The sequence below is a fragment of the Neovison vison genome, chromosome 6 (genome assembly GCF_020171115.1).
Source record: "Neovison vison isolate M4711 chromosome 6, ASM_NN_V1, whole genome shotgun sequence".
Lineage (NCBI taxonomy): Eukaryota > Metazoa > Chordata > Mammalia > Carnivora > Mustelidae > Neogale > Neogale vison.
Window position 1 is genome coordinate 131,232,449 of NC_058096.1, and position 27,743 is coordinate 131,260,191.

The 27,743-nt window shown below is 42.5% G+C and overlaps 1 protein-coding gene across 2 annotated transcripts in view; it reads right to left on the reverse strand.

Annotated features, from left to right (window-relative positions):
* Positions 1–1,162: 1,162 nt before the first annotated feature.
* The window catches only part of ACP3 (acid phosphatase 3), a 49,350-nt gene continuing 22,769 nt past the window's right edge, over positions 1,163–27,743 (reverse strand). Inside the window, exons 7-11 of one of the 2 annotated variants that reach the window (XM_044252373.1) lie at positions 26,861–26,993; positions 22,508–22,590; positions 20,241–20,344; positions 16,146–16,315; positions 1,163–4,459 (exon numbers count right to left, since the gene is read on the reverse strand). In XM_044252373.1, the coding sequence (XP_044108308.1) occupies positions 4,341–4,459; positions 16,146–16,315; positions 20,241–20,344; positions 22,508–22,590; positions 26,861–26,993 (609 nt within the window). In that variant the 3' untranslated portion in view covers positions 1,163–4,340. Of the gene's footprint in view, positions 4,460–14,551; positions 15,502–16,145; positions 16,316–20,240; positions 20,345–22,507; positions 22,591–26,860; positions 26,994–27,743 lie in introns of those variants that run through there. The other variant, XM_044252374.1, reaches the window with a different exon arrangement.

Sequence of the window (27,743 nt, forward strand, 5' to 3'; positions counted from 1 at the left end):
AATCAAAGACAAGTGTAAGCCAGATATAATTAAACAGGAAACAGGTACACTGCCTACATGCATTCTAGAGAAATTTCAGAACTCCATGGATAAAAAGAATACTTAAAAAGTTTCAGAAAAAGAAAAGTAAAGAAACAGCACCAGATTACTTACATTGGATAAGAACGATACCAATCAGACTTCTCATCAGCAGTCCTGTATGTTAGAAGACAACAGAATACTGCATTCACATTCTGGGGCAAACTGATTTTCAACCTGAAAATGTAAACATTGCTGACTGATAGGTAAGTGGAAGGGCAAATACACACATATTTGGACATGTCAGAATCAGAAAGCTTAGTGCTCAAGTAGCCTTTAAAAAATTACTTCAAGAAAATGAAAAAAAAAAACCAGTACAAGAAAGAGGACATCTTGCATTATAAGAGCAATGAAAGATGCAAAATTTCAGAAAAATCTAAGTGTAAGTTAGTTCATAAAATTCATGCTAGTCACTAGAAGAACTAAAACCAAATATTGTTGACAAGTTTGCCTCTGATGAGTGGAAGTGGGTAGAAAGAACTTTTACCTTGTATTTTAGACCCTTCTGTATTATCTGAATTTATTTTTGTTTTAAACAGTTACTTGTAACAACAAATTTAATAAAAAATTTAAAAGGCACCCCTCCCCCAATCTAGCAATACTTATAGTCCAAGTGTGTTGTCAGATTCCTTCTTTAGAAATTTTGTAAGAAGAGGAATAGTTCATTTAGCATAGGATGGTTTTGGAAAAAGTCTAAGGTACTGCTGTTAAGACAGGTTTGCAAGTAAAACATTTCAGAAAAATCCTTGATCAATTCAGCACACATAAAAAACAGGAAGATGTAGACGTGTACGAAAGATGACTTTCACTTCTTCACAATCACCTGAAAGTGAATCTTGCAAATTAAAACAAAACAACCCAAAACATTCTTTCTCCTTCAAAATTGTTCATCATCTTGTCTAAAGTATAATTGTCCAATTATACCAGCCACATACGGCTGTTGAAACTTGACATGTACCTAGTTCAAATTGAGATATGCTTTAAGGGTAAAATACACATCAGACTTCAAATACTTACTCTAAAAAAAACCCCTGAAAAATATCTCATTAATAATTTTAAAAACATTAATGACATGTTGAAGTGATTTTTTGCGAAACACTGGGTTAAATTTTATTAGAATAAATCTTATATTGATTTTTACCTTTTTATAATGTAGCTATTAGAAAATTTTAAATCCCATATGGGGTCCTTATTTGTGGCTTGTATTATGTTTCTGTTAGACAGCCCTGGTCTAAAGCACCAAAATGTAGCACATGTTCATTACTACTCAATGGGGTTTGTATAAAGAGAGTTCTGAAGGAGAAAACTCATTTTGGCTTTCACTTGCCAAGAAACTCCCCTGGCAATGAAGAAAGGATCAATGCTAGTAATATTAGGACAAGATGGCTCGAGAACAGGAAGCTGGGAGAATAGGGAACACGATTGAATTCAGGGAGAAGCAATGCGAGTCCTGATATAAAAAATTCTGTTGGTTGAATGACTTCCAATAAAATGTTTGCCTCTAAGGGTTGTACTCTTCTAATACCATAAATTATTCTTTTTATATAATCATATTCTCTTAATACTTCTTTACATAATGCCATTCTAGCTAGGAATTCTCTGTGTACATCTTACTTAGAATTTTATTTTTTTAGGACATTTCCCTCAAGTGATGTGGTAATGATTACATTACTCTCATCCTGTTCCAAGACCTCTATACCAATTCAAATTTCCCATTCAAAGTGGGCAACACATTTCAGAGCAGAAGTTATCTCAATCCTAGCAGTTATCTTTCAAACAATATTATCCTTATGTCTACTGAGCTTCTCTGATCCATCTGAAAAGGTTACTTTTATCGATAGAGGGAATTTGAATATTTTTCTGTTAAAGACAGATAATTAGCTTATTTCCTGAGGAATGGTACAGTGGATTTGTGTTGCCAGCTTTGTCACTATAGATCATTTGTCATTTGTGTTTTTCACTCTGCCATTAACTATGAAAAACAATGACAGTGTTTATCAACAGAGCAGCTCTGTGGAAGGTAAAAGAAATAACCAAGCCAGGCGTGAAAGCTTTCTTTACAATAATCAAGAGATGGTAAAAGAAGAAAAATGAGGGATATTAAAAAAGAATCCAGAAACAATAGAAAGTAGGGGTCCTTTTAGCCACTGACAGTATTAAAAGATGATATTAGGGAAAGGTGGTGAAAACTTTTACTTTTATATTCTATCAACCCTATATAAGGCTGTTGTTGCAGCAAACACCTTGGCAGTCAGATTAAGGATGGACAATTTAGCATTTAAGCCAGTGATTAGCAAATAGGTCCTCTATCAATGTTTGTTAAATAAGTGAAAAAAATCCATGACTTATGGTTCTATGTTCTACTTCTATTTTCAAATCTCATTACGTATTAGCATAAGATGTTATGGTCTCATTACTAAATGGCAGGCTACTTTACAGAGATGGTAATTTGTCCTTTGTTCTTGCACCTATAGATGTTTTTCCCCTTCCCAGGTTGAGGATGAAGCTGGATCTTGCATTTCTTTGCCTACATGCCTTTTGTGTTGCAGGAGGAAGCAGCAGTTGCCAGGCAAGAGAATACAACTCCCTCCTTCTCAGGCTCCCCCCCCCACTAATAGTCTTGGCTCAGTAGGAATTATGTAGAAAGTGATAGAGGTAAGCGCTTGAAGTTTACAGGAGAAAGCTGTGGAATCCAAGAGGAGGGGAAGATTCCTAGACTAAGAGATGGGGCAGGGTTCTAGGAGAGTTTCTGGTTTATAGGTATCATCCCAGGGAGGGGACTGGACAATGCCAGGATGGCAAAGTCCAAGTGTATGGCCTTGGAGGCCATGCACAGATGTCCTCTGCCTACCTTCAGGAGACCATGTGGGAATGGACAGTGTGTTTACTGGAGACCAGTGTGGACAGTAGCCTAGAGGATTCTTATCCAACTCTTCCCACCAATTACATTCTGGGACCTTTAGTAATACCTGAGAAGGTGAAGAGTCCTACCAATGAATGACACTGAATTTCCCACCAACTAGATGGTTAAAGTGTCAGCATGGGATAAGATGGCTTAGAATCCATTTCAGGCTAAATGCAATGGTATCAATCATGAAAGTGCTTGCTTGGACAATGACGAATCCCCAGCATGAAATGAAAAACAAATTGTTCACAGAACATGAGAACTAGATGTTACTTCTATGTTCATTCATCTAGTCTAGACTCTTCATTTTTTAGATTATGAAGCCAAGTTTTAAGACTTAAAAGAACTTGTTCCAAGTTGTTGGCCCGAAGCCAGTACGGAGATGTGCCAGGGTGTCATCAAACTTCAGCTCACTTTTCTTTCTGCCATGCCACTTGAGAAATTCAGATCTATTTGTGATGATTAAATACATTAGTATTTCATCATGGCCATGAAGAGTTCTCATCAAAGTAAATCTCTTAGTTTGAGATGAAACAAAGAAATTGGAACTATAAAAATATCGAGGTCTGATGACAGTAGAGGTAAAAACAAACAAACAAACAAACAACAAAAAAAACATGGCTGCCTGGATTTTCTAACTTTTTTCACATTATAGAAGTTGTGGGGGAAATGACCTGTGCTACCATTACAGTTGTTGATATTACGGGTTCGGAAAATGAAATACCTCTCCCGAAGGCAGTTTCAATACAGCTACGTGTATGTTATGTGTGTTAGCACATATACACACACAGAAATCTGTTAGCTACTAAACACTGGGCGGGAGTTTCTTTTCAGGGGTGTGTACATATTTGTATTAAATCTACTTAACAACTGAAGAAATGATTCATTTATACCTTCTAATTGGGTCTTACTTCTTAAGAATCATCCTACATATACTACTTCTAGTTTAATTGTCCTCATTATCCAGTCTTCTTTAATATACGTCTTTGTCACACATTGCAACCTTTTGCTCTTTGCAGGCAAAAGGCTGATTGGAGTTCGATTTTTTCTTTCTTTCTGGACATCCATGCTAGATCTAGAGGACTACCATCCTTTGCAGAAGACCTCCTAGCTGAATAAGAAGCCCACACTGCTATGAGGAGGGCAACCATCAGGAGACCTAACCAAGTAACTTGTGGGTTCATTCTCTAGTCCTTGGGTCTCTTGGAGTTTGGACCCTGTTCTAGACAGTTTCGAAGGGAAGGGTGTGGGCAGGATGATGGCCACATGAAAGCCTGTCCTTTGAATGAGGCATCACTGAGAGATCAGGCACCCCAGGAGTCTGGTCTGGTGGGTCCGTCCTTATCCAGCCATCTGCTCAGATGTTCCGATAGGGGTCTCTGTGCCAGCAGGGCCCATGGCGGAGGAGGGTAAACAGCAGCACCACCAGGACACCAGACACCAGGCAAAAGGCAACAGCAAGGACGACCCTTAGAACTGTGGAAAAATTGGAAAAGCAATAATGTAACATTAATGGATTGGGAAAATATAAAGATTGTAAAATTAATAGATGAAAAAAATAGGAAGATCATACATCAGTGCCTTAAGGGTAAACCTCAGTGACATTTCTGAGGCAACCTTGAAATCAGCATAGTGTGTTGATAAGAACACTAGACCAGGAGTCAGGAGATGATGACCTAGGGTCCAGTTCTGGTATGACCTTTGACCTCTGGGCCTAAGCTCCATTATAAAGGGAGGGTAATTGAAGTATTTTGTTCGTTCTTTCTTTCTTTCTTTCTCTTTTTTTGTTTTTTAAGATTTATTTATGTAGGGGTGCCTGGGTGGCAGTCAGTTAAGTGTCTGCCTTAAGCTCAGGTCATGATCCCAGCGTCCCAGGATCAAGTCCTGCATAGGGCTCCCTGCTCCCCAGGGAGTCTGCTTTTCCCTCTTCCTCTTCCCCTCCACTTATGCTCTCTCTTTCTCTCAGATAAATGAATGAAACTTAAAAAAAAAATGCATTAAGTAAATAAAAGATTTATTTATTTATTTGATAGAGGGAGATAGGCAAAGAGACCACAAGAGGGGGAGGGTGGGATGGGGGATGGAAGGGCAACCTGTTATGGGATGGGATCCTAGGACCCTAAGATCATGATCTGAGCAAAGTCAGATGCTTATCTGATTGACCCACCCCAGCTGCCTTCCCTCTCCTTTTTTTCTTTTTTTTGACTGAAGTATTTCTAAGGTCCTTTCCCAGCATTAACTTTACGCATTATAATATAGTTATAATGATCAATTGCTAATAGTTTCAGGGCAAAGGAAATACTATCATTAATTGGGTCTAAAAGAAATGGAATAACATCTTTTAGTTTCTAAATATGATTTTCAGTAAGTATCTTTCAGAGAGGAAACCTTGAGCACATGTTAACAATGACAAGCATTTTTAGGATAACTGTGTACTATTGCTAATCTGTACCTTTATTTATACATATCCCTTTGGTAGCTGACCAGTTGTGGGGAAATACACGGGGTCATTTTTTTATGAGATGCTATTCATTATTTCATCTGGAAAGTTACCCTCTACACACACACACACACACACACACACACACACTAGTCCATGATACTGTATAAAAAATAAATATCAATTTGTACCATCTCTAAAGGTATTTTGGATCCTCACTGTAAAAATAAAGGATTGCTTGTTGGCTTAGGCAGTGGGAGAGCAAACATCTTTCTGACTATGGCAGCTCTGTCTATGGAAGCCCAAGTGCTCCACTGAACACAGCTGAAAATCACTTATTTAACCTAACCTTATCATTGCAGAGATGAAGGAAAAAAAAAGAAGAGGGATTAGGTAATTTGGGCAAGGATAGCAGATAATTGTATTTGGGTTAGAAATGTGGGTTTATCAGTCTCATGATTTTACAAACTATCTATTCATTAATGACTCCCATATTTAAATCTGCCCCAAATATATTCATAGGCTCATATATTTAACTGCATATTTGACATAGTCCCTTGGACATCTAATAGGCATTTCAATCTCAACAAGTCCAAAACTAAGCTCTCAATTCCCTGTGCTCTCCCCTGCCTCAAACTCTGTTCTTCCTGTCACGCTTCCCATTTCAGTTGATGGAAACTTACTTCTAGTGCCCCAGCCCCAAAGTCTTGGAAACTTCCTCTTTCTCTCACATTTTGTAATCAATCTTTCAGGAAATCCTATTGGTTCTACCAAAAACAATATCCAGAAACCAATGATTTCTCCCCTTCTCTGCCACCACCCTGTTTTGAACCACAATCAACTTTTGCCAGAATCACTACAACATCCTCCTGACTTGTTCCCTATTTTCTGTCCTTTCTCCCCTACAGTCTATTTCCAGCACAACAGCCAAATGACTTAAAGTCAAATCATGACACTCTTCTACTTAAAACAAAGTTGGCAGTGAATGTTTATCTCACTCAGAATAAAAGCCAAAGTCATAATGGCAACTTGGCTTGATTAACCTCTTGGCGTTCCTCTCCTCCCACTCTCCTTTCACTTACTCTCTTTTGGCCACACAGGCCTTCCTTTTGTTCTTAGACATCCCAGAAACACCCCCATCTACTGCCTTTGCTATAGTTGCTACCCTCCCCTAGACGCTCTTCTCATGAATCTCTGCATTAGGTAACTCCATCACCTTCTTTGCTCATATCTCATATAAATATATTTTTCAGATGTATGTATTTATTTCAAGGAGAGAAAGTGAGCAGAGGGAAGGGAAGAAGGAAAGAATCTGAAGCAAACTCCCCCCTGAACCTGGAGCCATATTTGGGCCTTGATCCTACAACCCTGAGGTCAAGACCTGAGCTGAAATCCAGACTCTGATGCCTAACCAACTGAGCCCCCCAATCTCCCCTCAAATCTCATGTCTCAGTGAGGGCTTTCTATTTATTTTTTATTATCTTATTATCTATTTTATTATATTTATTTTTTATTAAGATTTTATTTATTTATCTGACACAGAGAGAGATTACAAGCAGGCAGAGAGAGAGGGGGAAGCAGGCTCCCCGATGAGCAGAGAGCCGGATGTGGGGCTCAATCCTCACATGACCTGAGCCAAAGGCAGAGGCCTTAACCCACTAAGCCACCCAGGCGCCCCAAGGGCTTTCCATTTAAAGGGACAACCCAATATGCCCTTTACCCATGCCCACCCCCAGCTTGGCACTTATAATCCTCACCTTCCACAGTGTTTATTATATTTATTATTTATTATCCATCCCTCTTGCCCATAAGCTTCATGAAGGCAGAAATCTTTGTCTTTTTTGTTCATGAACGTAATCCAGGCACTTACAATAGTACCTGGCACATAGAAGGTGCTCGATAAATATTTGTGGAAAGAACTAATGATCTAGAACTCAGTGGTCTTCTCCTGATGTCAGGATGCCTCTTAGCATCATGAGAAGGTGAATATTAATAAAGTTAGATCCTAGTGGACAGGTGCCATTACCACTGTGAATGCAGTTAATATAAAGGTAGAGGGAAATGAATAGACTTGAAGAAGGAAGGAAAGGACTAAATGGAAATCAGCAAAGAAGGCAGAGACTAATGATTCTTTAAAATTAATGTCCTTGGATGACCATATCTGAAAATTTATTTACAATTATTTTTATTGGCTATGTTGTCATAGTAGTCCCATGGAGTATGCTTTCTCAATCTTTTTCCTTCCTTCCTTCCTTCTTTCCTAGACATGCAGTGGGAACACACCATATGGTAGGCCAGTTATTGGCCTAACCCAGTACTGGATTCTGGATTTCCATGACCCTTGTTTTTGGGATCATCAACATCTAGTGGGAGAACCCGATAGACCATTATGAGGTCAGGTGATCAACAGTAAAATAAAAGTGTAAAAGACTTGCCACTGGAGTAGAGAAAAAGCTGAGATTAACACAAAGCTTTCTATTTAGAAGAGAAAGAGGTTGGAAAGCCTTTTGAGAGATGCTAAGAATTGAGCTGACCTTTGAAGTAAATAAGACTTTGCCATGAGACAGAATGAGTTGCACACGAGTGTGTTTGGGAAATGATGAGCAGTCGCTGCAGTATAGCTTCTGGTGGAGTACAGGTTCAGAGAGGGAGGTTGGGGCCTAGGTCTTAGAAGGTCTGGTTTGCCTTGGGCACATGGAAATCATTAGCAAGTAGGACACATGGAAGTGACCGGGCTCCGTTTGTGCTTAAAACAAGAAAACCACTGCAAAGAAAGATAGGATGGTGGAGATGTTCCAGGCCTGATAACTGCAGAAATGTCTCTGACAAGATACTGAGGGCTCAGCACTGGAAGTGTGGTCCTGACAGTGAGGACGAGGACGAGGGAATTCTAGCAGACCCCGAAGTGGCCCTGCTGGGGACTAAATGTACTGGTAAAGGAGAAGTGGAATCCCGGGGACCCATGGGTTCTCGTTTGGGTAAAGGAGATGATCAGGCTATGAACTGAAACCGGAAGCACATTAAAAAGGATCAGTTTGGAGTGGAGGACATAATAATTTTCATTTCAGATGTAGGATTGAGATGGCTTATTATCCTCGTAGAAACGCTCATTAGGCGGCTGGAGAAAACAGGTCTAGAATGCTACATGGAGACATGGAAATAAGGATTGTAGAAGATGGAGGTCTGGGTGATACTGGCTCATGGGGAGGGTAGAGTGAGGGCACCAAGGACGACACACAGGATGTGAACATTTAGGGGCTGGAAGAAGGGATGAGTCTGAGAACACAGAAAAGACTCAGGAGACAGTCTCTCTCTTTCTTGCCCTAATTTTTTAAATTATACACTCCCTGGTACTGTGAAGGATTTTGTGAGTTTGACAGAGTCATGTTCTAGAATCTGAGAAAAAGAGGCCGTGATCAGTTGTATCTCTTGCGAAGAGACAGTGCTGGAAATGACTGAAAGCCCTCTTACCACACGGGGACACGTGAAACACATGAAAGCCGCTGAAGGCAGTGTGAATCAGCATTACTGTGCTGGAAACTATTTTGGCAATAAGGATTAAAAGCCCCTACCTCCAAGTCCCATCTGCTTGTCCTCTTTCCCCTTTGAGTAAGTGTGCCCTCATCCGCATCCTTGGATTACTGCAACAGCCTCCCAGCCCTGCTCCCTGCCTTCAGTCCCACTGCTCTCCAATCTGCTCTCCCCAAGGAGCGCAGAGGTCTTTCTGATCCATCCGGGTGCCATCTGCTTAAAACCTTTTAATGGCCAGAGCTACTACTCAGCTTGTCCTAAGACACTTGATGCCCACCTCCTCAGCATCTTCGTGAGACATAGTTCTTCTAATTCCTAAAACACTGCATGCTGTGTCTAGCCTTTGGGCTTCTACACATTTTCTCTCTTTTTTTCTGGTAACTTTCCCCTCTTTCCTCACCTCTACTCTCTCAGTTAATTCTTTCTCTCCTTTAGACTTTGGTTTAAACATCACCCCCTTTGAAAAGCCTTCTCTGACCGCTTAGACTTAAGCTAATTGCCTTTCCCATCTGTCTTTTATTATAGTGTTTACCATCCTTAACCTTCAGGGCTTCTTTAATTCTTTATCTCCCTGTCCTCCCCGCCTGCCTCCCCACGCCTCTGCCAAGGGGTCTGGGTCACATGGGGGCAATTTTCTTGTCTTGCTGCTATTTCCTCAGCCGACTTAATGCCTCCTCAACAGACACTGATTAGGTACATAATACGTACTAAAAAAAAAAAGCTACTGTTTATTGAATATTCACATACTTTGATCCACTAATTTAATTTTTGGGAATCTGACCCAGGGCGATAGTCAAGAAGCTGGTGTGGGATAGAAAGGGAAGATGATACAGTAGAAATATGGTGTTGGAGAGTGTGAGGCTTGAATCCTGACCCTACCACTTGAGGCATGGTATTTTCTGAGGCTCAGTTTTCTTCTCTGTAAAATGGGGATGTGTGGTATTGGCAGGAAAATAAAGACAGATTGCTGGATTAGGCACTGATGACTTTCAAAAGGGATGTTTCCAAAGAGGGATAGTAGGAAGACCATCATTTTTTTTGAATAGCTCAGGAGTGAGAGAGATGAGGAAATACAGAATGTAAATGATTAATTAGTTCAAGAAAATTGGGATTGAAGAGACTGAGAGCAGGCGCTTGAAGCTACTCTTTGATGAGAGATTTGGGAATGTTCCTAGTAGAAGGAAGCCAGAGCAGAGAAGAAAATGAAGCTAAGTAAGATTCGTCAAGGTCCTCGGAGATGAGCGGTGGGATCCTATACATGAGAAAAGGAGTTAGGTTACTCAGGGAGGAACACGTTTTCCTGAGGGGCAGCAGTAACGGCAGGTTAAGGCTACTAACATATTTTGAGGTAGTGACAGGAGAACCTAAAAGACTTTTCAATGGACCGTCTTGCTCTTCTTAGGACATCTCATAAGAATTAAAGAAGCCAAGATGGAATTCAAAGTTTGGGGAAAATAACAAGTCTTTCCTGTAGAATACAGGAGAAGAGTCCAGTAAGGGTGAATGTGTTTGCCAAGAAGTGCTGAAAGATCCAGCTGGGGTGGAATAGAAATTTCAACGTTCATAATCTACAGTGGTAACCATAGGTTTCTGTTCCACTCAGCCAGTCAGAATGTAGAAGCTGTGTGGTTGGCTTAATCTAGGGTTGGATATTGCTGTGGTGGGCAGCGTATATGGGATGGGCCACTATAGTGTTGTCAGACTTGCCTAAATGGAGGACAGGTGTGGGACTGAGGAGTGAGTTGGTGTATACCAAAGCAAGTTCCCAATGTCATTTAATGAAGGATGACCCATGTCCTGGGAAACTGATGACAGTGGCAACAAGAATGAGAAATGGGTGCTGTCATTGGCCTTCTCTCTGAGGGAGGGGTGGTGCTGGAAGGGGCTCTAAATAGCGATGGGGGCACAAGAGAATGCCAAGGTGACTGTGATGAAAACAGACCAAACATCACAGACATATTGGCATATACATATGCATTTGTAGTTAGTGACTGGGCCTTTATAGTGTAGTCACATTTGAGGCTCATTTGTAGCTTCTCTCCCCTATTTATTGAACACTTGAGTTCTAGGCTTCTGATATCTGGGCCCAGCTCGAAGAAGTCAGGCTAAGTATGAAGGGCTGAATATGCATTTATTTATTTAGATTTTATTTATTCATTTGACAGAGAGAGAGCGAGAGAGGGAACATAAGCAGGGGGAGTGGTAGAGGGAGAAGCAGGCTTCCCGCTGCGCAGGGAGCCCCATGCGGGACTGGATTCCAGGACCCTGGGATCATGACCTCAGCTGAATTCAGGTAGACGCTTAATGACTGAGCCACCCTGGCGCCCCTGTTGATTTATGTTTAAGGTTTATTTATTTATTTTGAGAGAGACAGAGAGAGAGGCGGGCAGGGCAGAAGGAGAGAGAGAATTTTTTTTTTTTAAGATTTTATTTATTCATTTGACAGACAAAGATCACAACTAGGCAGAGAAGCAGGCAGAGAGATGAGGAAGCAGGCTTCCTGCTGAGCAGAGAGCCTGATGTGGGGCTTGATCCCAGGACCCTGGAATCAGGACCTGAGCGGAAGGCAGAGGCTTTAACCCACTGAGTCACCCAGGCACCCGGAGAGAGAGAATCTTAAGCAGACACCCAGCTGAGTGGGGAGTGTAGCTCAGGGTTCCATCTCACAATCCTGAGATCACAACCAGAGCCAAAATCAAGAGTGGGATGCTTAACTGACTGAGCCACCCAGACACCACAGGGCTGAACATTTATTCACTTAGTAAATTTTGACAGAAGGTACCAGGTTCTAGGCATTGTCTGAAGATTCAAGGTGTATAAAGGTCTGGATCTTGCCTTGGGCATGTGGATATTTACTGTGAAGTCTCAGGTTGACAAAGACTATAAGGGGGGGAACTAGAACTTCCCAACACTAATTCTCCTTCCCATGAAATATGTGGTATTGGAGACTGAGAAAGGGTTTGGAAGATTGTTAGCAAAGAAAGTCTGACAGTGTCAGTAAAATTCTGCAATTAAGAAAGTATTTTCTGGGACGCCTGGGTGGCGCAGTTGGTTAAACGACTGCCTCCGGCTCAGGGCGTGATCCTGGAGTCCCGGGATCGAGTCCCACATCGGGCTCCCAGCTCCATGGGGAGTCTGCTTCGCTCTCTGACCTTCTCCTCGCTCATTCTCTCTCTCACTGTCTCTCTCTCTCAAATAAATAAAATTAAAAAAAAAAAAAAAGAAAGTATTTTCTAAAAAGGAATTTTATCATTTTTTTAAAAGATTTTATTTATTTATTTGACAGAGAGAGATCAGAAGTAGGCAGAGAGGCGGGCAGAGAGAGAGAGAGAGGGAAGCAGGCTCCCTGCTGAGCAGAGAGCCCCATGCAGGACTCGATCCCAGGACCCTGAGATCATGACCTGAGCTGAAGGCAGCGGCTTAACCCACTGAGCCACCCAGGCGCCCTTTTTTTTCTTTCTTTCTTTCTTTTTTTTTTTAAAGATTTTATTTATTTATTTGACAGAGAGAGATCACAAGTAGGCAGAGAGGCAGGCAGAGAGAGAGAGAGAGAGAGGGAAGCAAGAATTTTATCATTTTCAAGTAACATAGCATGGAACTTAGACTTATGAATTTCCCAGCAAAGATTCTGCTTAACTTAGTTGATATGAGAATGAAACTGATTGGGTCTACTAGCACAAGTAAATAACACTGCTCATAGGTGAGGGTAGGATTTCATGGGTGGTGGGATTGTCAGGCATTCTGCGTGTACTTTATTTAATGGTTTGTCCTGCTTTCTTTTCTTTTTTAAAAAGATTTTATTTATTTATTTGCCAGACAGAGATCACAAGTAGGCAGAGAGACAGCAGAGAGAGAAAGGGAAGCAGGCTCCCCGCTGAGCAGAGAGCCCGATGTGAGGCTTCATCTCAGGACCCTGGGATCATGCCCTGAGCCAAAGGCAGAGGCTTTAAGCCACTGAGCCACCCAGGCACCCCTGTCCTGCTTTCTGTACTGGCTTTCTCAGGATACCCTAAATATTCTGTAGTCATCTTTATTTCCCCCCCAATATAATATAAAAATCCAGTAGTTAAAGCTATTATTCAAATGTATCTGGGCACCCTGTACTTTTATTAGCTAAATTCTGTGGCCCTACTAAGAAATCATTCAATACCTATAACCTCTTATACTTTGGCCTGCTTAATGGTGTCTCTGTCAAGGCAAATAGGACTTTCCGTTCCAGGAATTTCCCCACGCTGATCACAGTCTGTTTTCTGAAATTTTCACCTGCTGCCCCAACCATCACTCTTTGAGACCACATGGAACAAATCTAAATGTTTTTCCTTAAAGGAGTTCAGATTTTGAATTCATCTTGTTGGAAACCACCTTATGTTATAGACTCTTAACAAACTCTCTATGAGCTAACGCCAGTGGCGTGCTAATAAACTGCATCAAAACCACAAGAAACAAAACTTGTGCTGATATGCTGATTTCTGTGGTGAAGATGCTCCTGCTAGGACACCATGACCCATTTCACATTGCCAAAGTCAAGTCTCTGAGTTCAGAGTTGGGACTCTTGAGGTTGGTAGGTATTGGCTCCAGCACAACAATCCCTAAGTTTTCTCTTTATTAACATATTTTGTAATTAGTTTCACTCTATTTGAATATTAAGTTGCTGATCCCAGTGTGTGAGAGAGAGCATGAGGGTGATGGGGCAGAGGGAGAAGCAGGTTCCTGCTGAGCCGGGAGCCTGACATGGGGCTCGATCCCAGGACCCTGTGATCATGACCTGAGCTAAAGGCAGATGCACCTGAGCCACCCAGGGGCCCTGACACTGGTGTCTTGAGGAAAAGAGTTTTATAAACACTCTACAGGTAGGTTTGGTAAGAAGAGGGGACAGATCAGCTATGGAGAATAAAGGAGAGGTTGGGATCAAAAGTTCACTCCCAGGTTACTGGGTATTGCTGCAAATCAAGATAGAGAGAGTAGGTTCAAGGAGGAACGATAAGTAATTTATACATTCCTGGAGCAAATATTTATTGAGTGCTAATCCATGTCAGGCACAGGTATTTCTGAGGACAGATCTAAGAGAGAACACAACAGATAAAGATCCTTGCTCTTGTGGAGGTGATATTTTATCTTATTAGAATTGGCCCCTTGATTACCTGTGGGAATCTCCTTAGACCCAGAATCTTCTGCTGAATAACTCTCCTACCCTTTCCAGGTTCGAGCCACTAAGACATTTGATAAATGGCTTTCTAGTACCTTGTGCCACACCATTAGAAACCTCCATCCAAACTGATTTCATATGGTGCAGCTGTTACCTCCTACAGGTTGCCTTGGCTGCCATTCCTGACTGCTTCCATCCCTCTGAATCCAGTTAACTCTAGTTCCCTAGCAGCCTTTGTAGTCGTAAGATACAACCCTTGTGTAATATGTATCTTTTTGCTTCCCAGATAATATGTATCTTTTTGCTTCCCCGCTACATTATACATTTTCCAGGGTGTTTTCTTGCAAGTTCCCCCTTAACAGATGAAGCAGAGCCGTCCATCAGCTTAGCCTTTTTCTGAAGCAGTGAAGTCCGAACTTAGTACATTTTCAATGTAAGATATTCATCCAAGTGAGTAAAAATCATTTTTACTTTCCATTAATATTTTCCTTCCAGTTACATTAAGATAAAATCCCCAAACAAAAATAGAGCCCCTTAAATCGGTCCTTCTTGGATTTCATTCTAATTTAACACATACACACTTTTCACAATTCATCGTAACAGTAACGTTCTGAACTCCCTACTAGTGACTTTATTCACTGTTTTACATTTGGCTTACTGCTGGAGGGAAGTTACATGCACAGGGAGGGAAGGGTAACTAGATGGTACTGCTGGGGACGAATATTTACTTGGGAAAAAGTAATACAAATAAATATACCAATGTCAAATGTCAGTCATTGCATAGTGAGTCATTCCCTCACTAGGCGAGGGAATAGCTTTGCTCTGGACTCTGACATCCAGCAGATACCATCTCTAGAAACCGTTTCATCTTTATCTGTCATGGTCACGTGGCACGGTGTTCTCTAGATGTGCTGCACCTGCCACCCGGGAAATCTACACGAGTCTAAAGGGTGTCATTGGCACATGAGTTCTTCTTGCACAGTGAGTCATTTCCGCAGGACCTGTGAGCTTGCTTAGGTTTTCTGAAGATCCCAGGATCCAAAGCCTTACACATCCCTCTTGTGCTCAGGACAGCCATCACACAGCCATACTTTCAACATTCCAGTAAGTTTTGATCTTGGAGGCACTTAGAACATTCTTACATTTATAATTTTATTCCAGTTTGATACATGTCATCGTACTTTCTCTCTTAAAACCAACTCCAGAGTCGGCATCTCTTACCAGCTTCAAGGGAAACCACCCATGCAGGGTTCTCATCTCTGGTGTGTTGTGTGCTTAAATAATATTACTTATTTGCTAGGATGTCTGTGCTCCAAGAGCTGCCATATATATTATATACAACAAAGTTTTCCGGCAAAGTTTGCTTTTGGTTTCTTCAAAAGTAACGTATAATTTCCAGGGCTAAAGGATACAAAGAGGTGTTTACTTTTCAGCTTTTCTACCCCATATGTTTTAACATAAATAGAAAAAGATAGGACCAGCTTCCCAGTGTAGACGATTTCTGTAGATGGTTCCACTGTATTCATTTTTCTGCCTTTCCTTGCAAGAAGGCCAGAACCAGTAGGTAAGCTGGTCCTTTGCCCATCTGCCTAGGATCAACTTTTTCCTTTCCTTGCTCTCACTCTAGATTATGGATTTTGTTTGAAATCTGTTTCACTTCAGACACTTAAAGAACAACCTCATTTAATCCCACTCAAGTGATAGCTGAGAGTTCTTAAAAAAAGACCCCCAAACTGTGTGGCCAATCATGGGCAGGCCCATGAACTTTGATCTAAGTTTAATCTCTGATTCTATTTTGACATGATACCCTTTTCTATTAACACTAGAAAAACCAAGTCAAGGTTTAGGCAAGGGGCAGGGAGAGAGGTAGGAGTTGACTGAAGTTGGGGGCCCCTGAAACAAACAATTATCACCCCGAACCCATTTCCCTCAAATCTGGGGGTGATGGCCAAGTCATATTCTCAAAGCCACATCTGCCTGGAGAAAGGGTATTCTGCCTTTTCTGCAGAGCTCTGCAGACACACTAACTCAAACATCCCCGGTACCTTGGTCATTGCTTGTGGTCGTACACTCCGTGGACCAGTCTTGGGGGATCACAGGAGCAACCAGCTTAGCAAACTCCATCAGAGGACAGCTGGGAAGGCAGCCTGGCAGCGTGAGGGGATATGGCTCGTGCTGTGTCTCATTCCGGTAGTACATCTCTACAAAGTACTCCCTGGTGGAGGAAGGTAGAAGACAGAGCTGTTAGCTCTGTGTTGTTGAATTGCCATTGAGTTATTTTCCACCTGGCCCATAATATGTCAGCTGTAGTTAAGAAGTTAAGAAGTTAGGGGCTTCTGGGTGGCTTAGTCGATTAAGCATCGGCTTTCGGCTTGGGTCATGATCCCAGGGTTCTGGGATCAAGTCCTGCATTGGGCTCCCTGCTCAGCGGGGAGTCTGCTTCTCCCTCTGCCCCTCCCCACCATGTGCTCTTTCTCTCAAATAAAAAAGATCTTGAAAAAAAAAAAAGTTAAGAAGACACAGGTTAAGAGGTGAAGAATTTACAGGAATGAGTGAATATTAGCTAACTGAGGTGGGAGAATGGGTAGATTGGTACAGGTGGGCCAGATCCAGAGGGTGGAAATGGGAGGGCTGGTTTGTTAGGTAACCAGGGGCAAAAGAGGTGGGGACCAGAAGGCTTAATTGGAGAGGGAGCTGAAAGGAGATGGTTGGGGGAATTGGGGTGATGTGAAGAGACTTTGAGTAAGAAGTGGGGAGCAGGTGGGATATTGGGTTTTCCTTCTCTTATTCTCTCCCCTTCATGATTCTCATTTACTTCATTTTCTCTCTTCTTCTCTCAGGATTTCTTTTAGGTTTTCCTCTGAACGAAGGTATCTCTGCTCTCCTTATTCAGGCAAGAAACATGGAACTGAGCAATATTTAACATACCTGCTTAATAAAGTATACATCCAGACTTTGTAAAAATTATACCTCAGAGAAAAGGTGTGGGTGTATACCTAAGTCCCTATATTCCCTCATATTCGATACTTTATTTGAAAAAACAAGGTGTATGCCAGCCTTATAAAATTAGTTTGAGAGCCTATGGAGTCATTTGCCAAAGAGGCAGGAAAGAAGCTCAGGTAGGATTTAGTGATCATTCTTGGGGTAGAAACCTCACAACTGCAACCATTGGGTATTTTTATAGGTAAGCCTTTTAAAATAGCACTTTCAGGGGTGCCTGGGTGGTACAGTTGTTTTTAAGCACCTGACTCTTGGTTTTGGCTCAGGTCATGATCTCATGGTCAGGGGATTGAGGCCCGAGTCGGGCTCTTTGCTAGATGTGAAGTCTGCTTGAGATTCTCTCTCTCTCCCTCTGCCTCTCCTGCTTGTGCTCTCTCTGTCTCTAAAATGAATAAATCAATCATTAAAAAAATTTCACTTTTAAAAGCCACATAACCAGTAGTAACCACAAGTATATGTATGTATGTATGTACGTGTGTGTGTGTGTGTATTAGGATTTATCTACTTATTTGTCAGAGAGAGAGAGGGAGGGAGGGAGCATGAACAGGGGGAGCACAGGCAGAGGGAGAAGCAGGCTCCCCACTGCCAAGCAAGAAGCCTGATGTGGGACTCAGTCCCAAGACCCTGGGATCATGAACTGAGCCAAAGGCAGCCTTTTAACAGACTGAGCCACCCAGGCATCCCTAGAGATATGTTTTTTCAAAACTTCCCAATATTATGTGAATGACTACTTATACCCTGGAATGATTTTCCCAGTGACAGCATCTTTTTTCTCAAGATAATATGGCAAAGATGACTAATAACTGATCCAAATTCATGATTCTCTTTCCACATACTAGAGTTATGGCTGAGAAGGGACTACATTTCCCAGACTCCCTTGCATGTAGGTAAGACCAAGCAACTAGACGCATTCCTTGGAGATACTGTGGGTTTGGTTTCAGACCACCACAATAAAGCAAATATTATAATACAGTGAATCAAATCAATTATCTGGTTTCCCAGTGCATACAGAAGTTATGTTTATACTACACCGTAGTGTATTAAATGTGCAATAGCATTACACCTAAAAAATGTGTGTAAGTTAATTAAGAATACTTTATTGCTAAAAAAAATGCTAACCATCATCTGAGCTTGCAGCGAGTTGTAATCTTTTTGCTGGTAGAAGGTCTTGCCTCAGTGCTGATGGCCTCTGACTGTAGGGTGGTGGTTGCCGAAGGCTGGAGTGACTGTGGCAATTTATTAAAATAAGGCAACCTTGAAGTCTGCCACATTGATTGACCCTTCCTTTCACCAACCATCTCTCTGCAGCATGTGATGCTGTTTGTGAGCATTTTACCCACAGTAGAACTTCTTTCAAAATTAGAGTCAAGGGCACCTGGGTGGCTCAGTGGGTTAAGCTGCTGCCTTCGGCTCAGGTCATGATCTCAGGATCCTCAGATCGAGCCCTGAATCGGGCTCTCTGCTCAGCGGGGAGCCTGCTTCCTCCTCTCTCTCTCTCTGCCTGCCTCTCTGCCTACTTGTGATCTCTCTCTGTCAAATAAATAAATAAAATCTTTTAAAAAAAAAATTAGAGTCAGTGCCCTCAAACCCTGCTGCTACTTCATCAACTGAGTTTATGTGATATTCTCAATCCTTTGTCATTTCAGCAATGTTCCCAGCATCTTCACCAGGCGTAGTTTCCATCTCGAGAAACCACCTTCTTTGCCCATCCATAAGAAGCAACTCCTCACCCGTTAGTTTGGTCATGAGGTTGTCACAGCCCAGTCCCATCTTCAGGCTCTGCTTCTAATTCTAGTTCTCTTGCTATTTCTACCACATCTGCGCTGAAGTCTTAAATCCCTCTAAGTCATCTATGAGGGCTTTGGAATCAACTTCCTCCAAACTTCTGTTAATGTTGATATTTTGACATCTTCTCCTGAATCATGAATGTTCTTAATGGCATTTAAAATGGTGAATCCTTTCAATTTACTTTGCCCAAATCCATCAAAGAGGAATCACTAGTGTACCTATGGGAGTTACAGCCTTCTATAGGAAGTTGTTTATACTACACTGAAGTGTATTAAATGTGCAATAGCATTACACCTAAAAAATGTGTCTAAGTTAATTAAGAATACTTTATTGCTAAAAAAATGCTAACCATCATCTGAGCTTGCAGCGAGTTGTAATCTTTTTGCTGGTAGAGGGTCTTGCCTCAGTGCTGATGGCCTCTGACTGTAGGGTGGAGGTACATAACTTCCTATAGAACCCTGTGTCCCCAAATCACAGTATGATTGAATCACCTCCTAATGGGTTGGGTCATCTCTCTCTCTCTTTCTTTTTTTAGGGGGAGGGGGGGAAGGAGGAAAGGAAAAGAGAGAATCTTAAGCAGTCTCCATGCCCAGTGCTGAGTTTGAGGTGTGGCTCGATCTCATGACTCTAAGATCATGACCCTGAGATCATGACCTCAGCCAAAATCAAGAGTTGACACTTAACCGACTGAGCCCCCCAGGTGCTGCAACCAACCACAGACATCACTGTTGGAGTATTAGATGAATGAAAAAGAAGTGTCCATTGGGATAAGCCTCTGAGAATCTGAGGTTCATTTGTACAGTAGCCAAAATTACCCTTATGAGTTAATATATCTGTTTTTTAAAAAAGATTTTATTTATTTGAGAGAGAGAGAAAGAGACAGTGACACAGATAGCAAGAGACAGAGCACAGCGGGGAGGAGAGGGAGAAGCAGTTTCCTGCTGAGCAAGAGCCAGTTGTGGGGGTCAATTCTAGGACCCTGGGATCATGACCTGAGCCTAAGGCAGACACTTGATGGACTGAACCACCCACGTGCCCCTGTTAATATATCTGTAAAACAGTTTTAGGGGACTCAAAAGTGGCTCTACTGATGAAGACACAAGTTAAGATGCATACAAAGAGTTTGGATAAAATTGTTTCATGAAATTTGAAAGTGTAAAAAAATAGCAATATTTATAACAGGGAATTATTTTGCATAGTATTTTATTTTAGGTACTTATATTTTTATGTAATTAATTGAAAATTAATATTTTAAGAAATATTTAATACAATACAATAATAATATATAATAATAATAGTAAAAAACCCTGGGGTCCAGTATTAAGTGTGAAAAGCACCTCTTAGATACTTACCCCTTCTCAAGATACAATTCCATTATGTGGCACGAAGCATAGGGAGGAAGGATTCCATTGTAAACATCTAGTGCCATCTGTAGGCCACTCACGGTAGTGTCATGCTGTGGGAATTTGAAACAAATCATTTTCCATCTTTACCTTTGGTTCAGATGTACATTCCACAGGTGGTACTAAGCACTTGTAGAGAACCATGATGGTTTCTGAATCACTTAAATTTGTCATACCCCCCTGGTAGAGAGGGGGAAGGGCTAATTTTGGTGGAGCATCTGTTGTGTGCTAGGCAGTACATTCCCATTAAAAAGATGAACAAACAGGGGGCACCTGGGTGGCTCAGTCATTAGTGTCTGCCTTGGGCCCAGGTCATGATCCCAGGGTCCTGGGATCAGAGCCCCACATCAGGCTCCCTGCTCAGCAGGAGGCCTGCTTCTCTCTCCACCACTCCCCCTGTTCCCCCTTCTCTATCCCTTTCTCTATAAAATAAATAAATGAAATCTTAAAAAAAAAAAAAAAAGAACAAACAGGCCCAGATAAGTTAAATAACTTGCTTGATGTCATATAACCCCAAAATGGAAGAAAGTAAATTTGAGTCTGGTGTTCAGGTTTTGTACCATGCTTTTCCCCAGTGGAACATCTCTGTTCTAGCTTGTTTCATTAAATTTTAAAACATTTTGGAACATATTAATGCTAGAGTATATTTCTTCTACAGATTAGAACAATCTGATTTTAAAGTGGAGAAGAGGGATGCCTGGGTGGCTCAGTTGTTTAAGTGTCTGCCTTTAGCTCAGGTCATGACCCCAGGGTCCTGGGATTGAATCCCATGTCAGGCTCCCTGCTCAGTGGGGAATCTGCTTCTCTCTCAGCCTCTCCCCCTGCTTGTGCTCTCTCTCTCTCAAATAAATGAATAAAAAATATCTTTAAAAAGTAAAGCTGGGGAAGAATATATAAGGTTATAAATGTTAGAGAGGTCAAAATGTAAGGAAATAGAGAGCATAGCTCAAAAGTAATTGTTAGTTGTTTATCCCCGAGTGGCTGGAGCGTACAGGGGGCTGGTTTTCAGTCCCAGTTTTGCCACTAATTAACTTGATAATCTTTGAAAGTCCTCAGCATCTGTATCTACAAAATGGGCAAAACGTTTGGGTGCCTAAACTATATGGCATGTACACATATTAAAAAGGGCTTAGAACTGATTTCCTGGACAAGGAACTAGTTACGGAATTATAACTTGCAAGAAGTCACACTAATTAGAACAGGAAACCAGATGAGAAACTAAAAAAACTGGAGAATGGACTGGTTTCGGGAAGCCCCTCTCCAGAAGGACGACATTCTGTTCCATCCATGAGCTTTTTTGTCTTACACCACTCAGAACCTTTGATGATAAACAGACTTCTCTGTATCTGGGGTTACTTCTTCCATCTTCCTGTAGAATGAAAACGTGGCTTTCACCAGCCAAATCACATCTGAGAAATGCTCCATCATAAAGAAGTGGGTGGGAAGCCGAGTTCCCATACTGTGTGTCCTGATTGCAGGACTCATTGCAGACTCCATGTGCACCCCTTGAATCCCACCTCCCCCAACTCCCTGAACAGTGCCTCTTTCCCTGGATCCTGCTCCTAAGATTGAAGTCTTCTTCCTGCATCCAAAGCAGCTCTAACTTCACGTTGCAGTTCTCTTCCCCCCTTCTCTCTTCTAGTCCCTTTGTCTCTTGGAATTTCTATTTGGGTGCCCCCTGGCATTTCAAACCCAGCTGTCTAAATTGCTACATCTTCCCAGCCCAAGAGCACCTCTGTTAATGGCTCCACCCTCCTTCCAGTCCTGGAGGCTTGAAACATAGCCTTCACCTGTGGTTTTCCCTCCACATCCTTACTCCCCACCCACATCCCATTCATCACCGCATCCCGTTCCTGCTCTGCTTTTAGTTTGGAACAGAAGGGATGCTTCCCTTCTCCGTGCCACCAAAGACCTGCTTGTGCTGCATTTCTATACTGCTTTGTAGGGTGTTTATGTCTTTTTGTGAGTCCTAGATCATAAACTCCTCAAGGGCCAGAATTATGTATCAAATTTTAAAATTAAAATTAAAAAAATTAAAAAATGCCAACCACACAGTGTTCATATAGACACATATTTAGGACAGCTGAAGAATCAGTATCTAAAATGTTTACCATCTATTGGGCAAAAGGGAGGTGATGATGAAGAAAATGAGGCTCCCTCCTTAAAGAGATCACTGCCTGAACGGATGGCTGTTGAGTGGAGGTGAAAACACTTACTGCGGAATACATGACGAGTTTTCTGTGGTTCAATGGCTGAGTTGCACTCTTCATGTGTTTGAGGATCTCACGGACCAGGACACCTTCAAAAAGACAGAACAACAAAGGAGCTGAACCAAACATGGGCTTAAACATTTTGTTAATTCCTACTTTGCGATTCTCCCTGCCCTGAGTCTCAGGACTTAAGAGAGGAAAAGAAAGAACTCTGGTTGAGCACCTACTGTGTGCTTTATGTTATTTTACTGAATTCTGACTTCTGCTCCCCATTTATAGTGAGAAAGCTGAGGCCTAGCCACATATAGTGACTCATATACAGGCTGGGCAAGGAGAGTTGGATTGGCACACAAGGACCTTACTATCCCCAGATTTTGTCCAAACGTGAGAGAGGAGGTTGAGGAACTTGGAAGGAATTACAAATGGCATTTTTCAGACAGTTGCTACCTGGAGCTTTTCTCTAGGGAAGCCCTGAAATGACAGCCTGGCATTTACTTTATAGACAATCTATCTACTTTTTCTTCATCCCTCTTGCACAACTCTGTGCACCTGGCATCCCTCTTTGACTACTCTGAGGTAGTCAAACCTGTGGGAGGCCATGGGAGAAGCAGCTTTCTGGATGTCTGTACAGGTCATGGGATATCTTCTGTGGACCATTTCTCCAGGTGACCCCGGGGATCACTATTAGAGGGCAGCCAGCATCTTCCATCTGAGGGCTCCCTAGAGGAGAGCTCTCGCCCTCATATTTGTTGTTCCTCACCAGGAACACCACTCTGAGTCTCCATCCTCTTGGCAGACGCTGAAGGCTGAGGGGTATCTTGGGGTGCTAGGTCCTGGCTTGAGGACATGGTGCCCCAGGGATTTCCACAACCATCACCAGAAGACTCCTTATATCTCTGGTGTTTTTTTAAAGATTTATTAATTTATTTAAGAGAGAGAGCGAGAGCGAGCACAAGAAGGAGTGGCAGAGGAAGAGGGAGAGAGAGAGAGACTGAAACAGACTCCACCCTGAATGTGGAGCCGGATGTGGGGCTCAATCCCATGACCCGGAGATCACAAGCCAAAACCAAGAGCTGTACTCAACCCACTGTGCCACCCCTCCCCCACCCTGGGTGGTTTCTTTACTACATGTGTACTCTCCTGGCTCCGGAATGACGAGTTTGTTTCTGTAAAGAGTAGGGCGTTGATGTTAACAGACTGTCATTCCAGACTCTGTGGTCCACTCAGCCAACACACTGAGCAGCTACCACAGGTCAGATACTATGCTAGGTGAATCAGACGCCTGCCCTTAAAAAGCTCATAAAATAGTACAAAGAGACTGTTTATTCATCTGTCTACTAAGAGGCACCATAAAGGGCTAATTAGGAAGGGAGGCAGTCTGCTCTTTCTGTATTCTGGACACCCCCGACTAGGAATGGAAGAAGCAGGAAGCCACATCTCCAACAAGTCTGTATCACTCTGCTTCAGAGAAGGTGGCTTTCTCAGCATCCTTTAGGGACAATACCATCACCTACCAGCAACCTGACTTCCACAAGTGCCTCTGCAGCAGGCTTCGGTGTCGATGATGGGATATGATACCAGCTCTTGGATCTGGGGTGATGGTCCACCTCACCCCAGAAGAACCCGGGGGTAACCACCACAGTTTCCCCCAGACTCTGGCATGCCAATGATTGTGTTCATGGGAGGGGACACTGAAGTTCTGAGACATTCAGCAACTTGTTCAAGATTCCATACCATGTGCATAGAGGGGATGAATTTCTCTGAACCCAGCATCTCTGAATCCTTAGGCTACCCTAAGGATTAAGTAGCACAGGCTAGCTTCTGAGTTCCCTGTTGCATCATCTGGTGACTGCTACACTCGATGAAGTATCACCAAGTAGAAGACACAAACTTCCCTTCCCACACTCTTGAGCTATAGCAGGGGCTGGCACACTTTCTGTGAAGGACCACACAGTCAATGTTTTAGGTTCTGGGACCCTACGGTTGGCCATAACTGTTCCCTTTCAGGGGGAAGGCCCCAAACAGCCATAGTACTACCTAATGAGTATGGCTGAGTTTCAGTCACATTTTACTTATAAAAAATAGGCAAAGGCTGGATTTGGCTTGCAGGCTCTAGCTTACACCAACCTGCAGCACAGAGCAAGGAGATGTTGGTCTTAATACAGATACGACCAGCCATATATCCAAAATTCCTACACAAATCATAGGAATTTTTGTGGTATGTTTGTGTGTGTGTGTGTGTGTGTGTGTGTGTGTGTAGAAGGAGGTGGGTGGAGGAGTACAGAGTACCAAATTGTGGCATCCCTAAAACCAACTGATGGAACAAAAGTTTCGGCAAAGATGGAAGATGCCAGTCAAAGTCCTGATGTTCCTGTGTGACTCTGTGTCACCCACACAATACATGTTTTCTCTGTAGGATTGTGTTTAGCCGCCTCATCATCCAACAAGCATGCAGCTGACAAATCTCCCTTGCCTAGCCAGATCCAAACAACAGGCTGAACTTGGGTTTTGGCAGGAATCACTCAGGAAAGGATTTCCTGGCCAGTCAATAGCCTGGACTTCTCCAGAGAACAGGACAGGTGTGTTCACACCAATACCCGCCTTTGAAGTCCGAAACCAAAAGGAACACCTGAGGGAAGGACTCTAAACAGACAGGATCTAGTTTAATACACTCATCAGAGGGGAAATCCGGATTGAGCCGGAAAGTGACCTTCCTGAAATGCCATGTGTAGTAGTCAAAGGAAAACAAAAAGAAACGTGAACAAACTCTGAGGAAAACGCCCAGTTTTTCTCCCTATACAGAAGCCTGCATCTATTATTAGACTATTCTCGGTTTCTGTCTGGCTTCCCCTGCCCACGTCTTCAGCATTTCTTGCATCGAGAGAAGTGCTTCTGAATTTTTGTGTTTCGTGAGGTGCCTAGGGATTTCAGGAGAAGGCAGATTCTGATCCAGCCGGTCTGGGGTGGAGCCCGAGATTCTGCATTTCCAACCAGCGGCTTGCTGATGCAGTTGCTGCTGCTGCTGCTCCCTGGCCTGCACGTCAAGTAGTGAGGGGCTGAAGACCTCAGCCCATTGTGACTAGTTGGGGGAACTCAATCAAGAGCCCTAACTCCACCATTGATGTGACTTGGGATTGGGTGGTACCGGGTGTGGTACTGGGGGCTCAGGAGTAAGACCCAGTGTATATGTAGCCAATGGGGCCCAACGTCCACCCTTTGCCTCCTTCCTTGTTTGTGCATCAGACAGGGCTGCTGCCTGGGCCAGGTCCCTACACACAGCCATGACTGAACATCTGCCCAGTCGGTCCAACAGCCAGGATGCCTTGACTCTAAGCCTTCTCCTGGGGCCCTGCTGAACTGGATGTGGCCCCACAGTGAATAGGATCTGGCGATGGTTGGAGTCTTGATGAGATTGCTCTGTTTTTCCCAAACTGTCTAGAGTCTATGACTTGGAACACCTCCTGTGGCTTAGAATTTCTTCACTGTTAACCTGACATAATGGACCTTCTCTTGCTCTCCCTCCTCACTTTTAAGGTCTAGTTAACACCTATGTCTGACACCCCCTTTGGTGTCTTGGCCTGCTGCCCAACCAAGCTCAGAGGCATCAGCAACTCTTGCTGTCCTGGCTCTACCGTCTTTCTTCCACACAGCTATCCTGATTATAAAGGCTTGGCAGCCTTTTGCCTAGGTCTACTTTCATTCTGATAGGATGCCCTATGCTAGGAAAGGCCAAATACAGCTGAAAGGAGGCATCACTTTCAACGTCAATGGAAAAATTTAAGCTGTGTCATTAATTGTCAATTGCAATATGTATGAATCTATGTAACATAATTAGTCTGGAAAATAGGTTTTATTAACTTTAACAATGGCTACCATCAAGGACCTCAGGAAAACAGACCCCTTTTTATCATACTTCCCACTTGAAAAATTCATCCCATAGGCCACCAGACACAATTGCTTTTCATGGGCTTAGATACAAAATCCTTCAGTGTTTAATTTGGAAAGCATGAAGGTATCATTTAGCTTTAGGGCAAAGCTTTCATTTCCAGATGGGAAAACCAAGACTCAGATTGGGCAATATTAAGGACTATAAAAACACACAGTGTTTATTGACAGTGTATTAAGTACCAGGTACTGTTTGTCCCAAACTTTTTGAATATTTAAAATGAACATTTATTTTAATCCTTACTGCCTGTGAGGAGGTATCATTATTATCCCCATTTTGCAGAACGGAAACTAGTGCAGGAGTGATAAAGTGACTAGTCCAAGGTCACATAGCAGATTACTGGTAGGACGACTCAGACCCCAATCACTCAACCACAGATCTAGTATAGCCCTTTCACTTTTTTATATACTTACCCCCCTGCAGTCTAGATTTCTCTTTCTGCTTGTGAATTCCATAGATGGACAGGATAGATAATTCGGATAATTCTTTCAACTTAATCATGGTGTCCTCTGTGGCCCACGAGGGTAGAGTGAAATTGTGAATACTCTGGAGCAAAGAAAAAGGGAAGAAAATGTGTATTTTTATTTGTTGACTCTTTTGTCCTCTTTGCCCCGTAAGAACTGCTGGGTCTAGCCTTTCTTATCCAGCCATTTCTTTCGAGGAAAACTTGACTTTGTCGTATGTAGTGGGTATTGATTTTCAGAAGGGACATTCACAGATTTGCTCCCTCCTAGGAATTCCATAGTTTTTGGCTAAACTCTGGGTCCAAAGGAGGATTTCTGTTTTGCAGAGTAAGAGTAAGGTAGGGCAAGAAAATACCTCATTCCTTTATGAAAGGTTTAGAAATCTATGAACCTGTGGGGAAGGTAACACTGACAGGGTTAGATGATATTTCTGTCAACCTGAGAGGACAGCTGGGAGAGGCAGTGTATTTCTGGAGCTTCAGTACCAGACCCTCTACTCCCATCAGCTTTCAGTTTACTCGCTCCTGGGTAACGTGAACCATACACACTGTAGGCTCTGGATAGCAGAGCTGGTGTAGACTTCCTGCCAATATTTATTACTTGCTATGAAAAGTTCATTAAGAATCCCCCACATTCAAAGGTAGGATTGAGAGAGAGAGAGAGTACTTGAAAGAGATCCAAGTGGAGTCTCTAGGGAGGAAATAAGTGGGAGAGAAGTGAGGAAATCAAGCACCATGGCCACATCACAGAACAGCTCAGATCAACCCATCGTAAGGAAGAAAAAAAAAAAAATCAAGACTTAAGCCAAAATGTGGGCTCTTGTGTCCACTGA